Source organism: Netta rufina, assembly GCF_964035555.1.
Source record: "Netta rufina genome assembly, chromosome: 5".
Taxonomy (NCBI): Eukaryota; Metazoa; Chordata; class Aves; order Anseriformes; family Anatidae; genus Netta; species Netta rufina.
In genome coordinates this window covers 17,660,442-17,676,855 of record NC_140128.1, presented here as the reverse complement: position 1 = coordinate 17,676,855, position 16,414 = coordinate 17,660,442, and the positions used below count along the sequence as shown (strand labels likewise).

The 16,414-nt window shown below is 42.2% G+C and overlaps 1 protein-coding gene across 2 annotated transcripts in view; it reads left to right on the top strand.

Moving 5' to 3' along the window:
* The window catches only part of ANO1 (anoctamin 1), a 77,746-nt gene that overhangs the window by 43,609 nt on the left and 17,723 nt on the right, over nucleotides 1–16,414 (top strand). For both annotated transcript variants that reach the window (XM_084288410.1, XM_084288409.1), the window contains exons 7-13: nucleotides 1,304–1,355; nucleotides 4,431–4,486; nucleotides 6,170–6,211; nucleotides 9,361–9,425; nucleotides 10,022–10,156; nucleotides 11,229–11,389; nucleotides 15,491–15,573. In XM_084288410.1, the coding sequence (XP_084144536.1) occupies nucleotides 1,304–1,355; nucleotides 4,431–4,486; nucleotides 6,170–6,211; nucleotides 9,361–9,425; nucleotides 10,022–10,156; nucleotides 11,229–11,389; nucleotides 15,491–15,573 (594 nt within the window). The remainder of the gene's footprint in view (nucleotides 1–1,303; nucleotides 1,356–4,430; nucleotides 4,487–6,169; nucleotides 6,212–9,360; nucleotides 9,426–10,021; nucleotides 10,157–11,228; nucleotides 11,390–15,490; nucleotides 15,574–16,414) is intronic.

The following is a 16,414-nucleotide window of genomic DNA, read 5'->3' as shown; positions in this document are numbered from 1 at the left end:
CTTAAGGGAGCAGGTGAAGAGTTAAAATTCATGACAAAAATGCCTGAGAAAGGCAGCCAGCCAAAATGACCCTGTAGAACAAGGTGAGCCAGAGGGTCAGCCTTGGTGGCTAACGTGGCAATGGGCTGAAGCAAGCAGAGCTAATGGCAGAGGCTGGGAGGAAGAGGAGGATGGGATGCTTTTTTAAAAACCACTCAAGAAACGCTGGGCATATAACAATAATGCTGATAGTATGTTGCTTTGTTTGAAATCCCTGCAAATAACCTGGTAATAAAAGACATATTGAGCAGTGCCCAGCATCATCTTATCCTGCATGCATTTCTCTTTGTATTCTTGTTTCTTAAAGTTCCCTGCTGCCTTTCCCATATGTATTTTTAAACCACAGTGCAAATATTGACCCTCCCGCCTACTGCAAAATGAACAGGAATCCAGTCACTCCCTGTGAGGCTTTGATGAATAGAAACTAAGCCAAGGACCTTTTACTTACTAAAATAAAATAAAATAAAAACTATGTTATATAACTGGCAGTCTCTCTGTGACAGCCCTTCAGCTGGCTGGAGCTGAAAGACAGCACAGGGCAGAGAAGCAGTCTCGTGTGCCCTCCATAAACCTCCATGGCAGGCAGTGGCTGTGTTGCTTGCCCCTCCTGAGCCACGTGCAGCCCTGGACATCCCTGGGACAGTGGCCACGGGTCCCCAGGAAGGTCAGGCAGTGGGCAGGATATGCCTCTGCTCCTGCTGAAAAGTCCGAGGCTGCCCTCCACTGCTGTCCCGGCCTTGCGCCAACGTGCAAAGGTTATTTAACAATAAATGAAAATAAATTGTAAAGCAAATACACCTGTTTTGCCACCAAGATCGTGCAAGCTCTGAAGTTTTAAGGTCAAGCTGTTTTGTTTGGCCTGGTTTCTGATAAGCTGCCGCATGCCGTGCAAGCACCATGGGGCTGGAGGGTGGGCAGCGAGGGCACAGCCAGGTGCAGCGCGGGTGGCGAGGGAAGGTGGTCAACATGAGGGGGAACAGCTGTTCTGTGGCAGAAATGCTTGAATATGATCCCCTTCCCCTCAAACCAACAGCAGTCATAGTAACTGGCTAGCGAGCTCAGCCCTCCTCTCTTGTACATGTAGCTGTGTAAGGAAATCTTTAACTCTGCTGTCCTGAATGCAACCACTTTTATTACAGAATGGTGACCTCATCAGCATCTCGGTTTTGCCAATACTTATGTTTGAGCTGTGCACAGAAAGATTATGCTTTTCGCTGGCCATATCCAAAGTAACCCTTTCCTTTCTTTTACTTTGTTTCTGTAGGTTTATGAAATATTGAAAAGAACGACATGTACCAAAGCAAAATATAGCATGGGTAAGGAATTTTATTTAGGTTTAAGATCGATATCATTTTCAGGTATTGAAAATAATTGCATGCTGTAACTGGATGTGGCGTTTAGGTTTTTCCTCTGCTCTCTGATTTGATGTATATAGATATAATTATTTTATTCGGAAATTTAATGTAATTAATGTAGCTATTCATTATTTTTTTTCAAATGTGAATATATAGATTCAATTATAAATTAAATGATAGGTGACCATATGGCCCCTACAGATGTTAGTTATGTTCTTTATGGCAGGGATGGAAGATGATCTGATGCCATGGGAACATGTGCTCTGCATTAGTTCAGTTTTTCACTCTCACCAGTGGATGAGAGCATTACTGTGCACTTCCAAAACTGCTGTGAGAGGCTGTGGGCTGCTCTGCTCCCTTTAAGTGGTGACCTCAATTTTTTATGGTGGGATGGCTTTTCAATGACTTGAGTGAAATGCTCTTAACTGGTGACGGCCCAAAGCACTGTCGTAAGTGGAAGATTAACCCCGTGGCCAAGGGCTGTGGTGTGCACTGGAAGCTGACCCTTCCCTTGGTCCTCAAAACAGCTGCTGCAGGTGAAGTTTATTCTGCCACAACCAGTGGTTTTAGGATTTCAGCCCTAGGGATGGTGTTCTAAGAACTAAATTCCTAATACAGGTAAATATGAATTCAAATATTGTGAGGCAGAGGTTTATACTTGACTGGGGGACCAAGGGTAAGAAGTGGTTGGTACACCAAATTATATAAGGTGGAAGGCTGAATTCCTTCAGATGACCAAAAGAAACATATGGATAAGAAAAATGCATGACCATGGGAGAAGGCGTTTGATAACTGTTGGAATCTGTTATAACATTTATTTGTCTATAAGCAGTTAAGTAAAACAACGAGAACTTGAATTACAGGTAGTTCTGTTCAATGTTGACCCATCAGCCGTTTAGAAGTCCATCAAATAATAGAAGAATAATTATGCCAGAAATGATTTCCCTGCTTTGACTTTTCTGTTGAAGTGAGAACATACAATGTACAATTGTTGAGTCCTTATATACACTAAATTTACTTGGTGTTCAGCCAATATTAACAGAAGTTCTGTTTCCCTTTAGCATGGGAAATCCAAATTCATCTGTGACTTTCAGGACTCTTTTTTGAGTCTGATGTCATTTTTGTTGGAAATTATGTATTTGCACTCTTGAAAGGGGAACATCATATAGTTCAGTTTGAATTCTTGCCTTAGAGTTGGTTGCTCACTTGTTTTTTTTTTTCCTTTTTTTATTTTTTTTATTTTTTGGGGGGTCCAAAAATGGGAAACAAATTAGAGATGGTTTGAAAAGGCAGAGGAAGGTAAAGTGTTAGGATTCCTGGATTGTTCTTCTTCCATAGACTGGCAAGGTCACAAAGTATACCTAATAAAGATGTCATTAGCCTGGCATGTCCGAGGGTACAAACAGCATAACTCAATCAGGTCCTTTGTGTTACAGCACTGGAATGCTGGGTTACAACCCAGCAAAGGTTGCAAACGGATTTGAGCAAACACAGATAATGCTGCAACACTTCTGTCCAGCAGGAAAAAGGCAGCAGCACAGCAAACACTGCAGTCTTTGTTATTGATTTTGCAAATTTGTGAAAATGTGAACGTATCATAGTTGCTAAATGCTGATATGTGCAAGTATATTGTGTAGCTATTTGGTAGCACAGCCTTGGAAGGATAACTCATCTGTTCCCTAGTTGTTTCTGCCAGAAGCGTGGAGATATTTGCAGAAAATTCATAGCACTGTATAATCTTAAATAGCACTTTGAAAAAATAATGATACAGCATACTGAGCACTGCTGGAGCAGTTCCTGCAGCACGTGCTCAGTAAAAATATGAGTGAATATAAAAATATTAGTGAGCTTGAAAAATTCTTTTTTCAAGAACAGTTGAAAATGTCTCCTGAACCTGCAGTGATCTGCTTCCTGGTTCATGCTCACTGTCCCACACTCGTGGTAGAAATGGACAGGCAGCATGGAGCACACTGTAGCACATCATTTTTCTTTGTTTGAAGTCCTTTGAAATTCTCCACAATGCCAGATTTTCTTTTTAGTTAGCCTTGCACAAAGAGAACTGCTTGGCTTTGCACTGACTGACCTGAACAGGCTGTGACTCCAAACCAGTTAGTCGGATGACCAACCTATCTTCACAGATAACGCATTCAGACACGGGTACTGCTCCATCACTGGGAGTAGCTATATGAATGCCAGCAGAGGCAGCAGCGTGTGAGAGGATGTGACCTACAGCCCTCAGAGGTCCAGGTCTGGCCAGGTGACTTCTGGAAGAGGTGCACCACGGGCATGCCCTTGGCCACGTGCCTTCTCCCATCCTTCTGTCACTGTTGTGCTCTGGCTCTGGTGAAGGAGCGGAGCCGCACCTGAGAGGGCAGGACCTCAGAGTCCCACATGCCACATACAGTGTGTAGATGAAGCATTAACTGCTTTCAGGCTCATGCATGTAACTAATAAACGGATGTGTAAACAGGGAAAGGAGAGGGAAGAAAGAAGGAAACTACCCTTTTAAATAAAAGACGAAAATGTGGTAAATATGGTAAGTATTACGCCAAGGTCTTTGCAAAGGCTTTCCCTACAATTTCTCTAATCAATCTGAAATCTAAATTCAAAACTCTGTGTGTATGGCAAGTGCGTATGCGTGTTCCCGTATGCCATCAATTCCAGTTGTATTCTTCTTGTGATCGAGCCTTCTGCTACACACTTTCAAATCTGCAGGCTTGCCCTTAAATCAAACTGACTTTTCAGAAAATGCGGTTTATTATAATGACTAATTTCAAGCCATTGGCTTCTAATTCTTGATTCTCAAATATATATATGACTTCTTCTTGCTCTCTGCAGTTTTCTGTTTCATAAAATGAGTTATGTTTAATAACCTATATGATTAAAAATGAAAGTACATGAAAAGGAATGAGATGACAGAAAAATCATTATCTGAGCAGATGACTGTTATTCTGAGGGAAACCTCCAGGAAGGATGATGAAGCGAGACTGTCTGGCCTTGAAATTGTAAATAACTATTATGTCTTTATTTTTCAAGGGATCACCAGCCTGCTTGCCAATGGAGTTTACAGTGCCGCATATCCTTTGCATGATGTAAGTGATCTTGGAATATATTTTACATGTCTACTGTCTGACACAAATAGTCCTTATTGTGTTATGTATTAATGGCATCATCCCAAACATTGGTGCTCAGGACCCTGACTTCCTGCTTGCTTGTAGGATGGATGACTCTAGTAACCTCTGCAGGTTGCTTCCTTCACTGTGGTCGCTTTTAATGAATTCCCCGCCTCTGTCTTACTTTTGATGATCATAGATGATGTCTTAAAATGATATTAGAGGAGTTGCTTTGGTGGCTTGGGAAATGGAATGGTTCTGTTACTTTCTGGCCTGTTCCCAAGGTCTCTGGCATCATTGCTGAGATGCATATGTGTTCCTCGGGCACCAAGGGGCTCACTCCCATATCTAAACCTCCCTGGCATTCCCCTCAGGAGAGGCTGAGAGAGCTGAGACTGCTCAGCCTGGAGAGGAAAAGGTAGAGGGGGATCTTATCAATGTCTATAAATACCTGAAGGAAGGGTGCAAAGAAGGCAGAACCAGGCTCTTTTCAGCGGTGCACAGTGCCAGGACCAGAGGCAGCGGGCACAAAATGGGACACAGGAGGTTCTGTCTGAGCACCAGGGAGCACTGCTATGCTCTGTGGGTGACAGAGCAGTTGCACAGGTTGTTCAGAGAGGAGGTGGCATCTCCTCCTTGGAGATCTTCAAAAGCCACCTGGACATGGTCCTGAGCACCCTGCTCTGGGTGTCCCTGCTTGAGCAGGGGACTTAGACCAGTGACCCCCAGAGGTCCTTGCCAACCTCAGCCATCCTGTGATTCCCTGAGTGGGAGGCATGCAACAGCTGGGTGCTAGTGTCACCTTAACTTGGGGGGTTCACAGCACAACTAGAACTGACAAACACGCACCTTTAGCCAGAGCCTTGCAAAAAAGGCCTGGCAGATGTCAAGGGGACATTGCAGAAATACTGCTCGTGATGTGCTGGCTGTGTAAGCATCCAGAGAGTACTGAGCCCAGTGCAGATTTCACCATGGGGAATGTGCGGATGAAGTGTGCCATCTTAGTTTTCTGCCCTGCTCATTTTGTCTTGAGTGTTTTATTTCTGGGTAACAGTGATCACAACAGGCTTGTCATCTGTCCGATGCTTATCACAAACATCAGGCACTTGCAAGCTACAGTGATATCACTTAGAAATCCAAAAAGGTTAAATAAACTTCTCTGCATGTACTGGCCTCACATCTTTAGACAGCTACTGATAGGCTCTGTTGTAAGTAATTTATTTGTTGTCTTCATTTACTCCTTTATCGTATTTAAAAATAGCTCCATATTAAAACCTCAGATCTAATCAGCCCTGAGTGTTTGGAGAGTCTGGATACAGATCAGCTCTCTCAGCTGCTCTCTCCTCTGTCAAGTGGACTGAGATGAACCCCAAACACCGTGGAAATACCACATCCTTTCCCTTGACATTTTTAGGCCACCTTTATCACTTATTCATTCCTTGTACCCCGGTGACAGACATCATTACTCTTTCTTAATGTGCCCAACGACAGGAGACAAAGTGTGCTATGACAAATGAACTCCTAAAATACAGCATTATTTTACAGATTGCATTTCTGTTTTCGATGCATTAAGTGAGCAGGATACGCGGGCATTGCAGGAGGCATAGCAGCTCTGCGTGCGACTCTCTGAATGACACGTTTTCTTTTTTTTTTTTTTTAAAGGGTGACTATGAAGGTGAAAACGTCGAACCCAATGACAGAAAAGTAAGTGGATGTAACGGGGTTTAACAGGTTTTTGCCAGAGTCGCAGCCTGAAGTCACCCACTGGGATCTGGGCGTTGCCAGGATTTCACACAAAATACCATGAAAATGCCACGCAGTAGAAGTACATAAATACTTCCTAACGTTTCAATCTGCCTTAATGTGGAGCACGATGTGGCTATGTATAAAGTACCAGGTTGGTGGTAATGCATTATTTGCTGTGTTGGCAAGTATTGACAACATTTAGATGTGGATCCTAAAGTTGCGGTGATGTAATGTCAGGCCTGCACTGATGAGAATATGCTCAGCCATCTTCTGATATCCATACCTGAAACAAACCCTGCTTCATGCCACAGAGACCTGTGCAAAAAGCATTGCAGTCTCTGGTGAGTTAATGTGCTGCTGCTCTGGACAGAGGAGGGGACCAACCAAAACATGAGTGTGATGGTGATGGCTATTGGGAAGGGTAAAGAATGGCGCATTCCTGATAAATTCTCATTTGCATCTAAGTTTTACTGTGGAGTTAAGCCAGAGATGGTCTTATGGTTGTATGCTGATGCCCTGTATCACTTTCCACATAAGTCTGTGGCTTAAATTGTTTTTAGTGTCTGTATACTCAAAAGCATTTGTTTAGGAACAATTCTGAGGGAATACTTCTCATCAGAAAATTCAATTTTTTTCTACACTGTGCAGAAATGTCAGCTTTTTAAATTCAGAATGGAAGCGCTGCATACTTGTGACCACACTTCTCTAAAGCAAATTCTCATTTTCAGTGTGGCAGATTAGAGCTTAAGTCTACTCATAACCTCCCAGCTTCCAGGAAGAGTTTCTGAATTTGGTGCCACATACATTGGGCTTCCAGACTAGCAGCACCACCACCTTGCCTTTGCCTTTCTGACTTGTTTCATGATCACATCCCCAGAAAGATTCTGTGGAAAAGCGTGGCTCAGGGCATGGGAGAAGCAGATCTCAGGCCCTCAAGGGTGGCCATATGAAAATAGGTACCCAAAATTAGAGGTCTGCTGTGCCTCAGTGTGCAAGTGTCTCACCAAGGGACAGCTGCTGTTGATTCCCTCCCTCCTACCCATCCACCCCCATTGATTTGTGTTAAAAATACCACATGGTTGTCATGTCATCATTGAGCAATACATCTCTCAAACAAAAACAGGATGAAAGTCCGCATTTTGTAAAGTGTCTGGATTATTATCTTTACTACTAACCTCACAAATGCACTTATTTCACAAGTCCACTGTCTGTTTTGAAATGTTTACCTTTGCTTCAGCTTCCAGTTCCTTCAAATAATACTTTGGTGTGCTTTGGCATGTCTCTTCTGCTTTCTTGAAGTTTTCTTTAATCTAATCCAGTGCTAGGCCAGGTTGTGCCTTTTTTACAACAGAATTAAATTTGAGCATAGAAATGAAGTAAATATTTAGGACTAGCAAACTGATCTTCGATTATCATGTCTTTGAAGCTGTGCTTTGAATAACAGGCTGGTAAATGTCAGGATAAATGAGATAATTCATTTGTATTATAAATGCAAATTCTGTTTGAAGTGCCGTCCAAAAGTGAAAAATGACACTGATGCAAAATCTCCTCAGTTTAGTGTCACCTGATAGGCTTGACCAGTGTATCTCACCGAGGAATTATCTTGTTTCCAGCACTGACTTAGCTTATTGAAAGGAAGTGAAAAAATAATAAAAAGAGATATCTCTGCTCATACGCATGAATGTTGAGGTGCCTGAATCATTGCATGTTTCCCAGACAGAGGCAGCCAACCTTAAATTTTTGGAAACATGGTTGAAAGAAACCTAGAACAGAATTCAAATCACACTTGCGAGAATGTTGATATTTAATAGAAGTCTACCTTTCAGGTTTCAGTTTCTGCCCTTGCGGTTGTAAGGAAACTAATAAAAATGAATTATTTGGGGCAAGGAGGGGAAGATCTGCAGTCCACCTGTATTTTTGACATCACATTCCCATAGAAGGAAGGCTGTATTTTGGAATGGTTTGAAGGTGTGGTACCGCTGTTCAGCTTGGAAGGTTTGTACTTATAAATTGGCAGAAGAATTGCAGAGCTGGTCTAGAAACCATGCTGGCTGTGTGTGGCAGAGGCTGGAGCACCAGCCTGCCTGACCTTGCTTTGCTGTGCGTCACTGAAGGAGCACAGCCACATATGCCAAGCTTCTCCCTGCTGCAATAACATCGCGTATGGACTTGAGCAGTGGCATCCTGCTTGGGCTGGTCTCCTAAGAAGTGGTCTCAGAAATTACCATCCGAACATCTCCTTGAAATGTTAGTAATTAGTTCAGGAACATCCTGCTCCCTAGCTCTTGTAACTGGGTTGAAGCAAGGAAAGAAGTAGAGAAGATGTGAATTCACAAGCAGATGGTGAGAGGCCAGTACCCTCGTCCCAGGGAAGGTGATGGCAACAGGTGGCCAATGAGCACAGTTATTTCATCCACTATTTTTTGGATACACACACAGATTTCTTGTTCACTGTGATAGTTGAACTATATTTTAAAAATCAGATCATAGATATACTATTTTTGTGTTTTAGAAAGGAAAGGGTAAGTTGAAGATCTTGTAGGAAACTATTTTTTGTGAGGGATTTAATTTTATAAATCACTAGTGGGGAATCATTGTTTTCCTTGGCTTATATTCCAACCAGAAGGATGGGTGGAAATCATCACATTCTTCTAGTTTAAAGCTGAACTCCTATTAAATGGAGCCTTCCAGGCACTTCTGTGCAGCTCCTCTTGATGAATGCTGAATATTCATGCTATTGAAAACAAACCCACTTATGCTAGTTTTCTCCATCTTGTAATTCAAAGCATGTTCATCTTTTGCGTCTATTCTGCTAGATACTTTCTGCAGATCATAAAATCAGGACTGCTCTCCCTATCTCTGCTGTAGTTATCCATCAATCCCATTGCTGAAGAGCCTTTTAATGTACTAGAATTCATCACTGTGTTATAGCATGCCAGATCACCGAATTTGTATTTAATGCTTAATGCAGACTGTGTGTATTGGCAGATCTGAGTTATGTTTTGAAATTGAAGAGAGGTGAGACCGGATCACAGCATGAGCACTGCAAAGGAGAAGTAAGCCATGTATGTGTTGCTTCTGTTTTGACCTTCTTTTCTCTTTTACAGCTGCTGTGCGAGGAGTGGGCGAGCTATGGAGTCTTCTATAAATACCAGCCCATTGACCTGGTGAGGTGAGAGCTCAGCCCCAAGGTCGGGTTCCCGCGCCGCAGCCCTTCCCACCCATGCTCTGCAGCACGTGCAGGTCCCTCGGTACCCATCCTCCTGAGGATGGACGACTGTGAGCTTGCAGTGCTGTGCCCAGGAATAGTCCCACATCTGCACCTCTGGCTAGCCTGGTGGAAACAAGGGGAGCAGGGCTGGGTAGGGAGGAAGTTTGTGCAGGGCTTCAATGCTCTCAATGAGTTTTTTTTGCTCTGGGTGAGAGTAGAGACTCTATGGAGCAACTAAGTTACAGAAAATGCAGGGCTTTTGTAAGATGAATAGCTCTCAGGAGGTCCAAAGATACCAGTTTACACGGCAGAAAGACGGGAAAAAAATGACCAGTTGGACTGACTGGCTTTCATGGTGCCTGCATCACTGGATTAACTCCAAGCATCATGAGAAAGAGAGTCCTCTGAGGGGAAAACATTCCCACAGGTCATCGGATCTTACTTTCTCCATGCTAAATCCAGCTGTGATTCATAATTTTATCCATGATATATTTTAAGAAATAGGAAACATTTTTTTGTTTCTCTCTGTCTCTCTTTAAATCTTTAATGTCTTTCAGAAAATACTTTGGAGAGAAGATTGGACTATATTTTGCCTGGCTGGGAGTTTATACACAAATGCTTATTCCAGCTTCCATTGTAGGGATTATTGTTTTCCTATACGGCTGTGCAACTGTGGATGAGAATATACCAAGGTAAAAACGAACAAAGAGGAAAAAAACAGATTTGTCTTCCTTTGCATGCTTCATCTTTTGGGAGGTGTGCTTGAGGTGAGGGCAAGTTCCCCAGGCCAGGGGAGCCTACAGTCTCACCAATTCCTGTTTCCAATAAGCAATATGGAGACTTACCAGCAGCTGAGCGCAGGCACCAGAAATAAAGTGTATTTTAAAATCATTAGCAATTATTGTTAATATTATTTGTTGAGTTGCATTGATGTACTAAAAATAATTCTTGGCTGTTTGCTCAGGTATTTTTTTTTCTAACTCAGATCATTATGTTAAAACAAACCAACAAAATGCTGCTAATGATAGGTTTTAGTGCTTTCCATCTTAAAATGCTGACAAGTGTGCTGTGCGGCATGAAGATAAATAAAGAATATACACGTCTAAACTAAGCAATTGTGGTCAGATTAACAAAATCTTGATGTCATACTATTTTTAAATTTTACTAAGTTTTGTATTATAATAATTTTTAAAGCCTTATGATTTTGCATTATGCATCATCAGCTGTGTATGAAAATTACATTCTTTGTGCAGCAACCATAAGCAGTGATTAACAAAGCAGATTAATAGATATAAAAAATATATTTATTTTTGTTTGTTAATATTCCTTTGTACTTTTTCCAACTGTGGAAGAAAGTCAAGGAGAGCATCACTATTGCTATTTCAGAGATGGAGTGCAGAGAGGTTAAATTCATTAACTCATCTCTTAATACTCAACGTTTCCCTTGTTACCTTACCTATTACTGTCGTTAGTATTTTAAAACTAGAATTATTTATTTATTTATTATGTTTTTAGCTTTAAGTTTCTGTAATAAAAAGCATAGACCTTTATGCATCTATTTCAGCCCCTGTATCAGTGTAGGTTACGGACAGAGCTACTCACTGGGCCAGGAGAGAGAATCACTACAAGAGTAGCATTTAATGGTCCTACAGATCAGAAATAGATGCTGTGCCAAAGAGAATGGCCCATCAAAAAATATTGTCAGATAATGGAAGATGAGCTGTACTGACATTGCTTTTCACACGTGTTGTTGTTTCCTTGCAGTATGGAAATGTGTGACCAGAGAAACAATATCACCATGTGTCCCTTGTGTGACAGAACATGCAGTTACTGGAAGATGAGCTCTGCTTGTGCAACTGCTCGTGCAAGTCATCTTTTTGATAACCCTGCAACTGTCTTCTTCTCAGTCTTCATGGCTCTCTGGGGTAAGAAGATAAATGCCTTGATGTTAAGTTTTTAATTATTTAAAACACAACAGGAAGAAACAGAAGAGATAAAGTGGTATATTTATACCCAGACAGTTAATTATATAAAAAACTCTCCCCCCCCCAACATGAAACTGTCACCCCAAAATTTATATTCTGCACTGAAAGCTAAAATTCAAAAAGTTGCTCAAGATGAATATCAAATGAGATTGTTAAGCATCTGTCATAAAACTGCAGCATGGTATGTCAAAATTTCATTAACTGGATTGCATAGCTTGCCAAAAAAAAAAATCTATTTGCAGAGCCAGCTTCCACTTTAGAACATTACAGAAGAAATGTATTGATGTACTTTGGGGTTGAGGGGAGGGCTCCGCAGGGAAGTGTAATGGCCTTTAAACATCTCCGGACAAACCAAGATTGATTCTTGAGTGTGCTCTGAGAAGCAATTAAGTTTATCAGCAAGCAGACATCACGCGTGTGGACCAGCAACAGTGTTATAGGTATTTTTTCTGATGCTGACTGGCCCTGTATTTGAGCCAGTCACTTAACCTTTCTTTTCTTATCTGGGGAACTTATTTAAAAGCATTGTGAAACCTTTGTGAGAGTGGTTCAAGGGTGGTTAAGAGGGTTGTGTGAGCCATGGTCATCCCTGCTGCAAGGCAATGGGGCCTGTTTAGATAAATGGGAACTGTTGGGTGCAGAACACGTGGTTTTTTAGCCAGGGGAGTTTTAGGTTAGATTTTAGGAAGAATTTCTTTACTGAAAGGGTTGTGAGGCATTGGAACAGGCTGCCCAGGGAAGTGGTGGAGTCACCATCCCTGGAAGTCTTCAAAAGACGTTTAGATGTAGAGCTTAGGGATATGGTTTAGTGGGGACTGCTAGCATTAGGTCAGAGGTTGGACTCGATGATCTTGAGGTCTCTTCCAACCTAGAAATTCTGTGATTCTGTGATTAACTGGGAGCCCTGTACAGAGATGTGGTTGAGTCACCATCCCTGGAGGTCTTTGAAAGATATTTAGATGTAGAGCTTAGTGATACGGTTTAGTGGAGGACTGGTTAGTGTTAGGTCAGAAGTTGGGCTAGGTGATCTTGGAGGTCTCTTCCAACCGAGACAATTCTGTGATTCTGTGAGATGCCGCAAGAGAACAGGGATGTGTGCTTTACTCCCCTCAGCTATGAAGTTCAACAGCCACATGTTCCCAGTGTTGGCGAGGGGCACAGGACATTAGCCCCTCCTGTCAACCTTGTTGTGAGCTACCCAAGAAACTGTTCTGGGTGATATTTAATCCTAAAAACCCAATATGGACTTTTATTTGTTCTAGTATGTAATGAACCATTTTTTACATTCGCACTCACTGGAACTGATTTCAGCATACATCAGTGTGAGTCCACTTACTAAGAGCTCATTGTCAATGACTGCAAGGAAAAGGACAGACCTGCAGATAGATTGAAGGGGTAGTGGGGTGTTGGGAGTGCAACAGGTTGAGAGGGAAAGCTGGAGAGTTGGGGAGGTTGAACTGAACTACTTTACAGCAGGGAGGAGTGACTGTGATCTTCAGGATCATCTGGGCGTGTAACATACAGGGAGAAATGTGATACACCCCAAAGCAGGGTGCCATGTCAGAGGCTTTAAATAGTCTGATGCTGTCATGTGGAGAGTCAAGTATCAGTTTCGGTCTCTTTCGTTTACTGTTATCGTGACCCACGCACAGTTCTTGGCACATAATGCTCGATTATCCAGAGTGAGGCTGTCTACCTCCCTTTCTTTAGCAAAAAGCTGTGGGTTCCTCCATCCATTTTTAACCTTCTTGGGCAAAGGCAGGAATATTGGCAGAAACCAGTTTCTGTGCTCTGTACAAAATGAGGCTTAATATCAGAGATAGTGTTGGAGTGGAGTGTGAAACTTCCTGAGTTGTTCTGGGTCAGCATAAAATTTTATTTCAGAGTAATACCATGTAAAATAAATGTTTGTTTTTTCAAAAATGTCATTTTGAATTGAGAAGTCTGAACTTTTTCCACAAGGTTATGAATTTGCATTACTGCAGTTTCTAAAGGATTTGTCAAAGTATTTTTTTTTTAAATGAAAGGAACACTTTTTTTAGAAAATAGTTTCAACAGAAATTGTCTGTAAGTGTAGGTACACACACAGTCTTCAGTGTCATCCATTTGTGAGCACCTCTGCCTGTAAGGAGAAGGTTTATTAGGCTGATGTGCAGCTGAAGAACCGAGGCAGGGGGAAGCTAACTGACCTGCTCGGGTGACACAGGGTCTCCTTAGCATAGCAAAAGAGAAATTATTTCAAGTTTGGAGGTATCCCTCTGAGCAATCACTTAGCCAAGCTTTCTTTCTGTGGTGTTATTACAACAACCCAGAGAACTCTACTCGTGGGAGTTACAGCAGCTACAGCACTGAGCTGGGCTTCTGTCACAGATTCAGCATTAAATATTGACCATAGCACAGTGCTGCTCCCCAAAATAGCAGGCTCTCCTTGGCCCAGCCCTGAATCTTACCTTGTACTGAGTGATACTGGCTTTTTTCCAAAGGAGTAAACCTGAAGCTGTGGTCTGAAATGTCATTAAAAATCTGAGAAAATAAGAGTATCTGGGTGGTAACCTTTGGGAACTGTTGAGCTCCATTTATGCTGGTGGGCCCAGATGAAATATGAAAATGCAAGTATGCCTGGTGAAGAGGCAGTGCTCTGCTACTGCATCCTACATGGCACGTGCACCCACTGCTTTTGAAATGAGCTGGCTGCATTTCAGATGCATTATTTTCATTTTGCATCGTTGCAAGGCAGTGCCATGAAATGATTCCTAGTAGCACTAAGAAATGATGCGTTACTCGTTTTCCATATTCCTGACTGTGGATGGAAACTGCAAATCCCAGGGCAGGAGCTGCAGCAGCATGGGATGGGGAGGGAGCCCTGCGACCATGTCGTGGTCTCTCTTAAGAGATACTTATGTTGATACAGATTTACAGAAAGCATATGGCTTGTGCAGGGACTCAGTTGTAAGTTTGGCAGGTGGGAGTTTCACTTAGAAGATGAATGAGTGTCATGACCATAGCCAGGCTCCAGTCACAAGGGTGTCCTTTCCTCTGTATTCAACCTTCTTGCCCTCTCCCTGCCTCTGTTTTTCCTGAATGTGGGGGGTGAATGTTTCTGAGCACATCTGTTAATGCTCACTGCGGGAAGCTCCCCTGGGAACACCACTTCTGGGTAGACTTGCCTCTTTCATAATCACTTATTTATTATACGGTACTGGTGTATTCCCAGCATCTAAATATGTCCTCTGAGAACTTGCTCTGTCTCAGAGGCAGATAGACTGATATAGACCAGGATCTTTTACTGTGACTCAAGAACTGCATTAATGAGGTTTCTTTTCTGGAATTCTTCCCCATCAAAAAGAAAATTCTAGTTCTTCTAATGATAAAAATATATACATATATTAAAGGCTTCTTTAACAGCCTGCCCACCTGCAGCTTTTACACTGGCATGAATATTTTGGTTTGGGTGTGATTATAAGAGCTAACAGTACTATTATGACTACTAGATGGATGGAATTATAATACGAAAATGGTTTATTTTGATATCTTTGAGGGAATAACTATATTAACAGTACTAGGCTAGTTAAATCAGTCATATTTTGTAGAGATGAAACACAGATTTGTTTGGGCTTACAGACAGAATTGCATACAGATGAAGACAAGCAGTATCATTAGTCACACACAAATATTTAAATAAGTTTAGGAGTCTGACTTGCTTAGACCCCTTAAAAAATTGCATGCATCGTTCTGCATGTAGCCATGTGGGTACAGCAAATGCCCTTTCTTTTAGCTCATGTAGAAAAGTTGGCTGCTAGCACCGATTACCGGCACTTCCCAGGCAGACGTTACCGCTGAAGGAGCGAGCAGCCACAGAGGAGTCAGGCCGGCTGGGTGTGCTGTGTAATGCTGCACCTGCTGGGACCTCCTGGTGGCAACAGGGAGTGTGCCCACAGGCATCTTCCTGGCAGGTGCAGCTTCAAGGCATGTCCCCGAGGCTGATACGACTTCCAAAGCTTTTTGTGAAACGCCCAAATAATTGTCAACCTGTCGTTTCAGCTGCTACCTTTATGGAACACTGGAAGAGAAAGCAGATGCGCCTCAACTACAGGTGGGACCTGACTGGGTTTGAAGAGGAGGAGGTTTGTCCCTTCCTTTCTGACTTTCTGCTTTCCACTGCGGCATTACAAGTCTCTCCTTGCCCTGAGCTGCCAGACGTTGGCTCATGGGGTGCTTAAAAGACAGGAAAATCCCATGCATGAACTGTTTGAGGTTTTTATAGCACGGGTATGACTAGTACGTATTGTTGCCATAGGAACATAATTGTATAGTTACAAAATCTGTTTTTTTTGTTTTTTTTTTTTTTTTTTTTTTTTGTGAATGTGCAGCCAGGTCACACCTAGCAGCGCATGCATGGAATATATGGCTCACATGTTACTCCCTGCCTGGTTTCAGGGTGCTAACAACCACAGACCTTATTCATCTCACAGGGCTGTAAATCAGAAGCGAATGTATGGAACTTGATAGCTACAGCATTGTGTAAAATAAAATAAAATAAAATGGCACTGAAAAATTCCTATAAACTTTAGCGATGCAGGATCAAGCTCTGACTTGGCAAATACCTGAGAAAATACTGCCAGATATGTGGACTTTGGACACTGGGAAGAACATAAACGTCGAGGCATATTTTTTTTCATATACAAAAAATAAAAAATAAAAATCCTTACCCAGGTTTATAATAAATACACTAAATAGCTTGAAAGGGGAAAGGGTCAAATTTGTATGAAAAAGGATATTAAAAAATCATTGAAGTTCTAGAAGGAAAGGAGAGACAGTGCTCACACCTTTTTGTTTCTAATATCACACTTTACAAAAAGTGCTCACCTGCCCCGCTCCCAGCACAGTGACAGCCGAGGCAGTCTCAGGTACAGGCTGGGGTCATGGGTCTCCCGTGTCACCCCACTGCCCTTGGCATGTGGCATG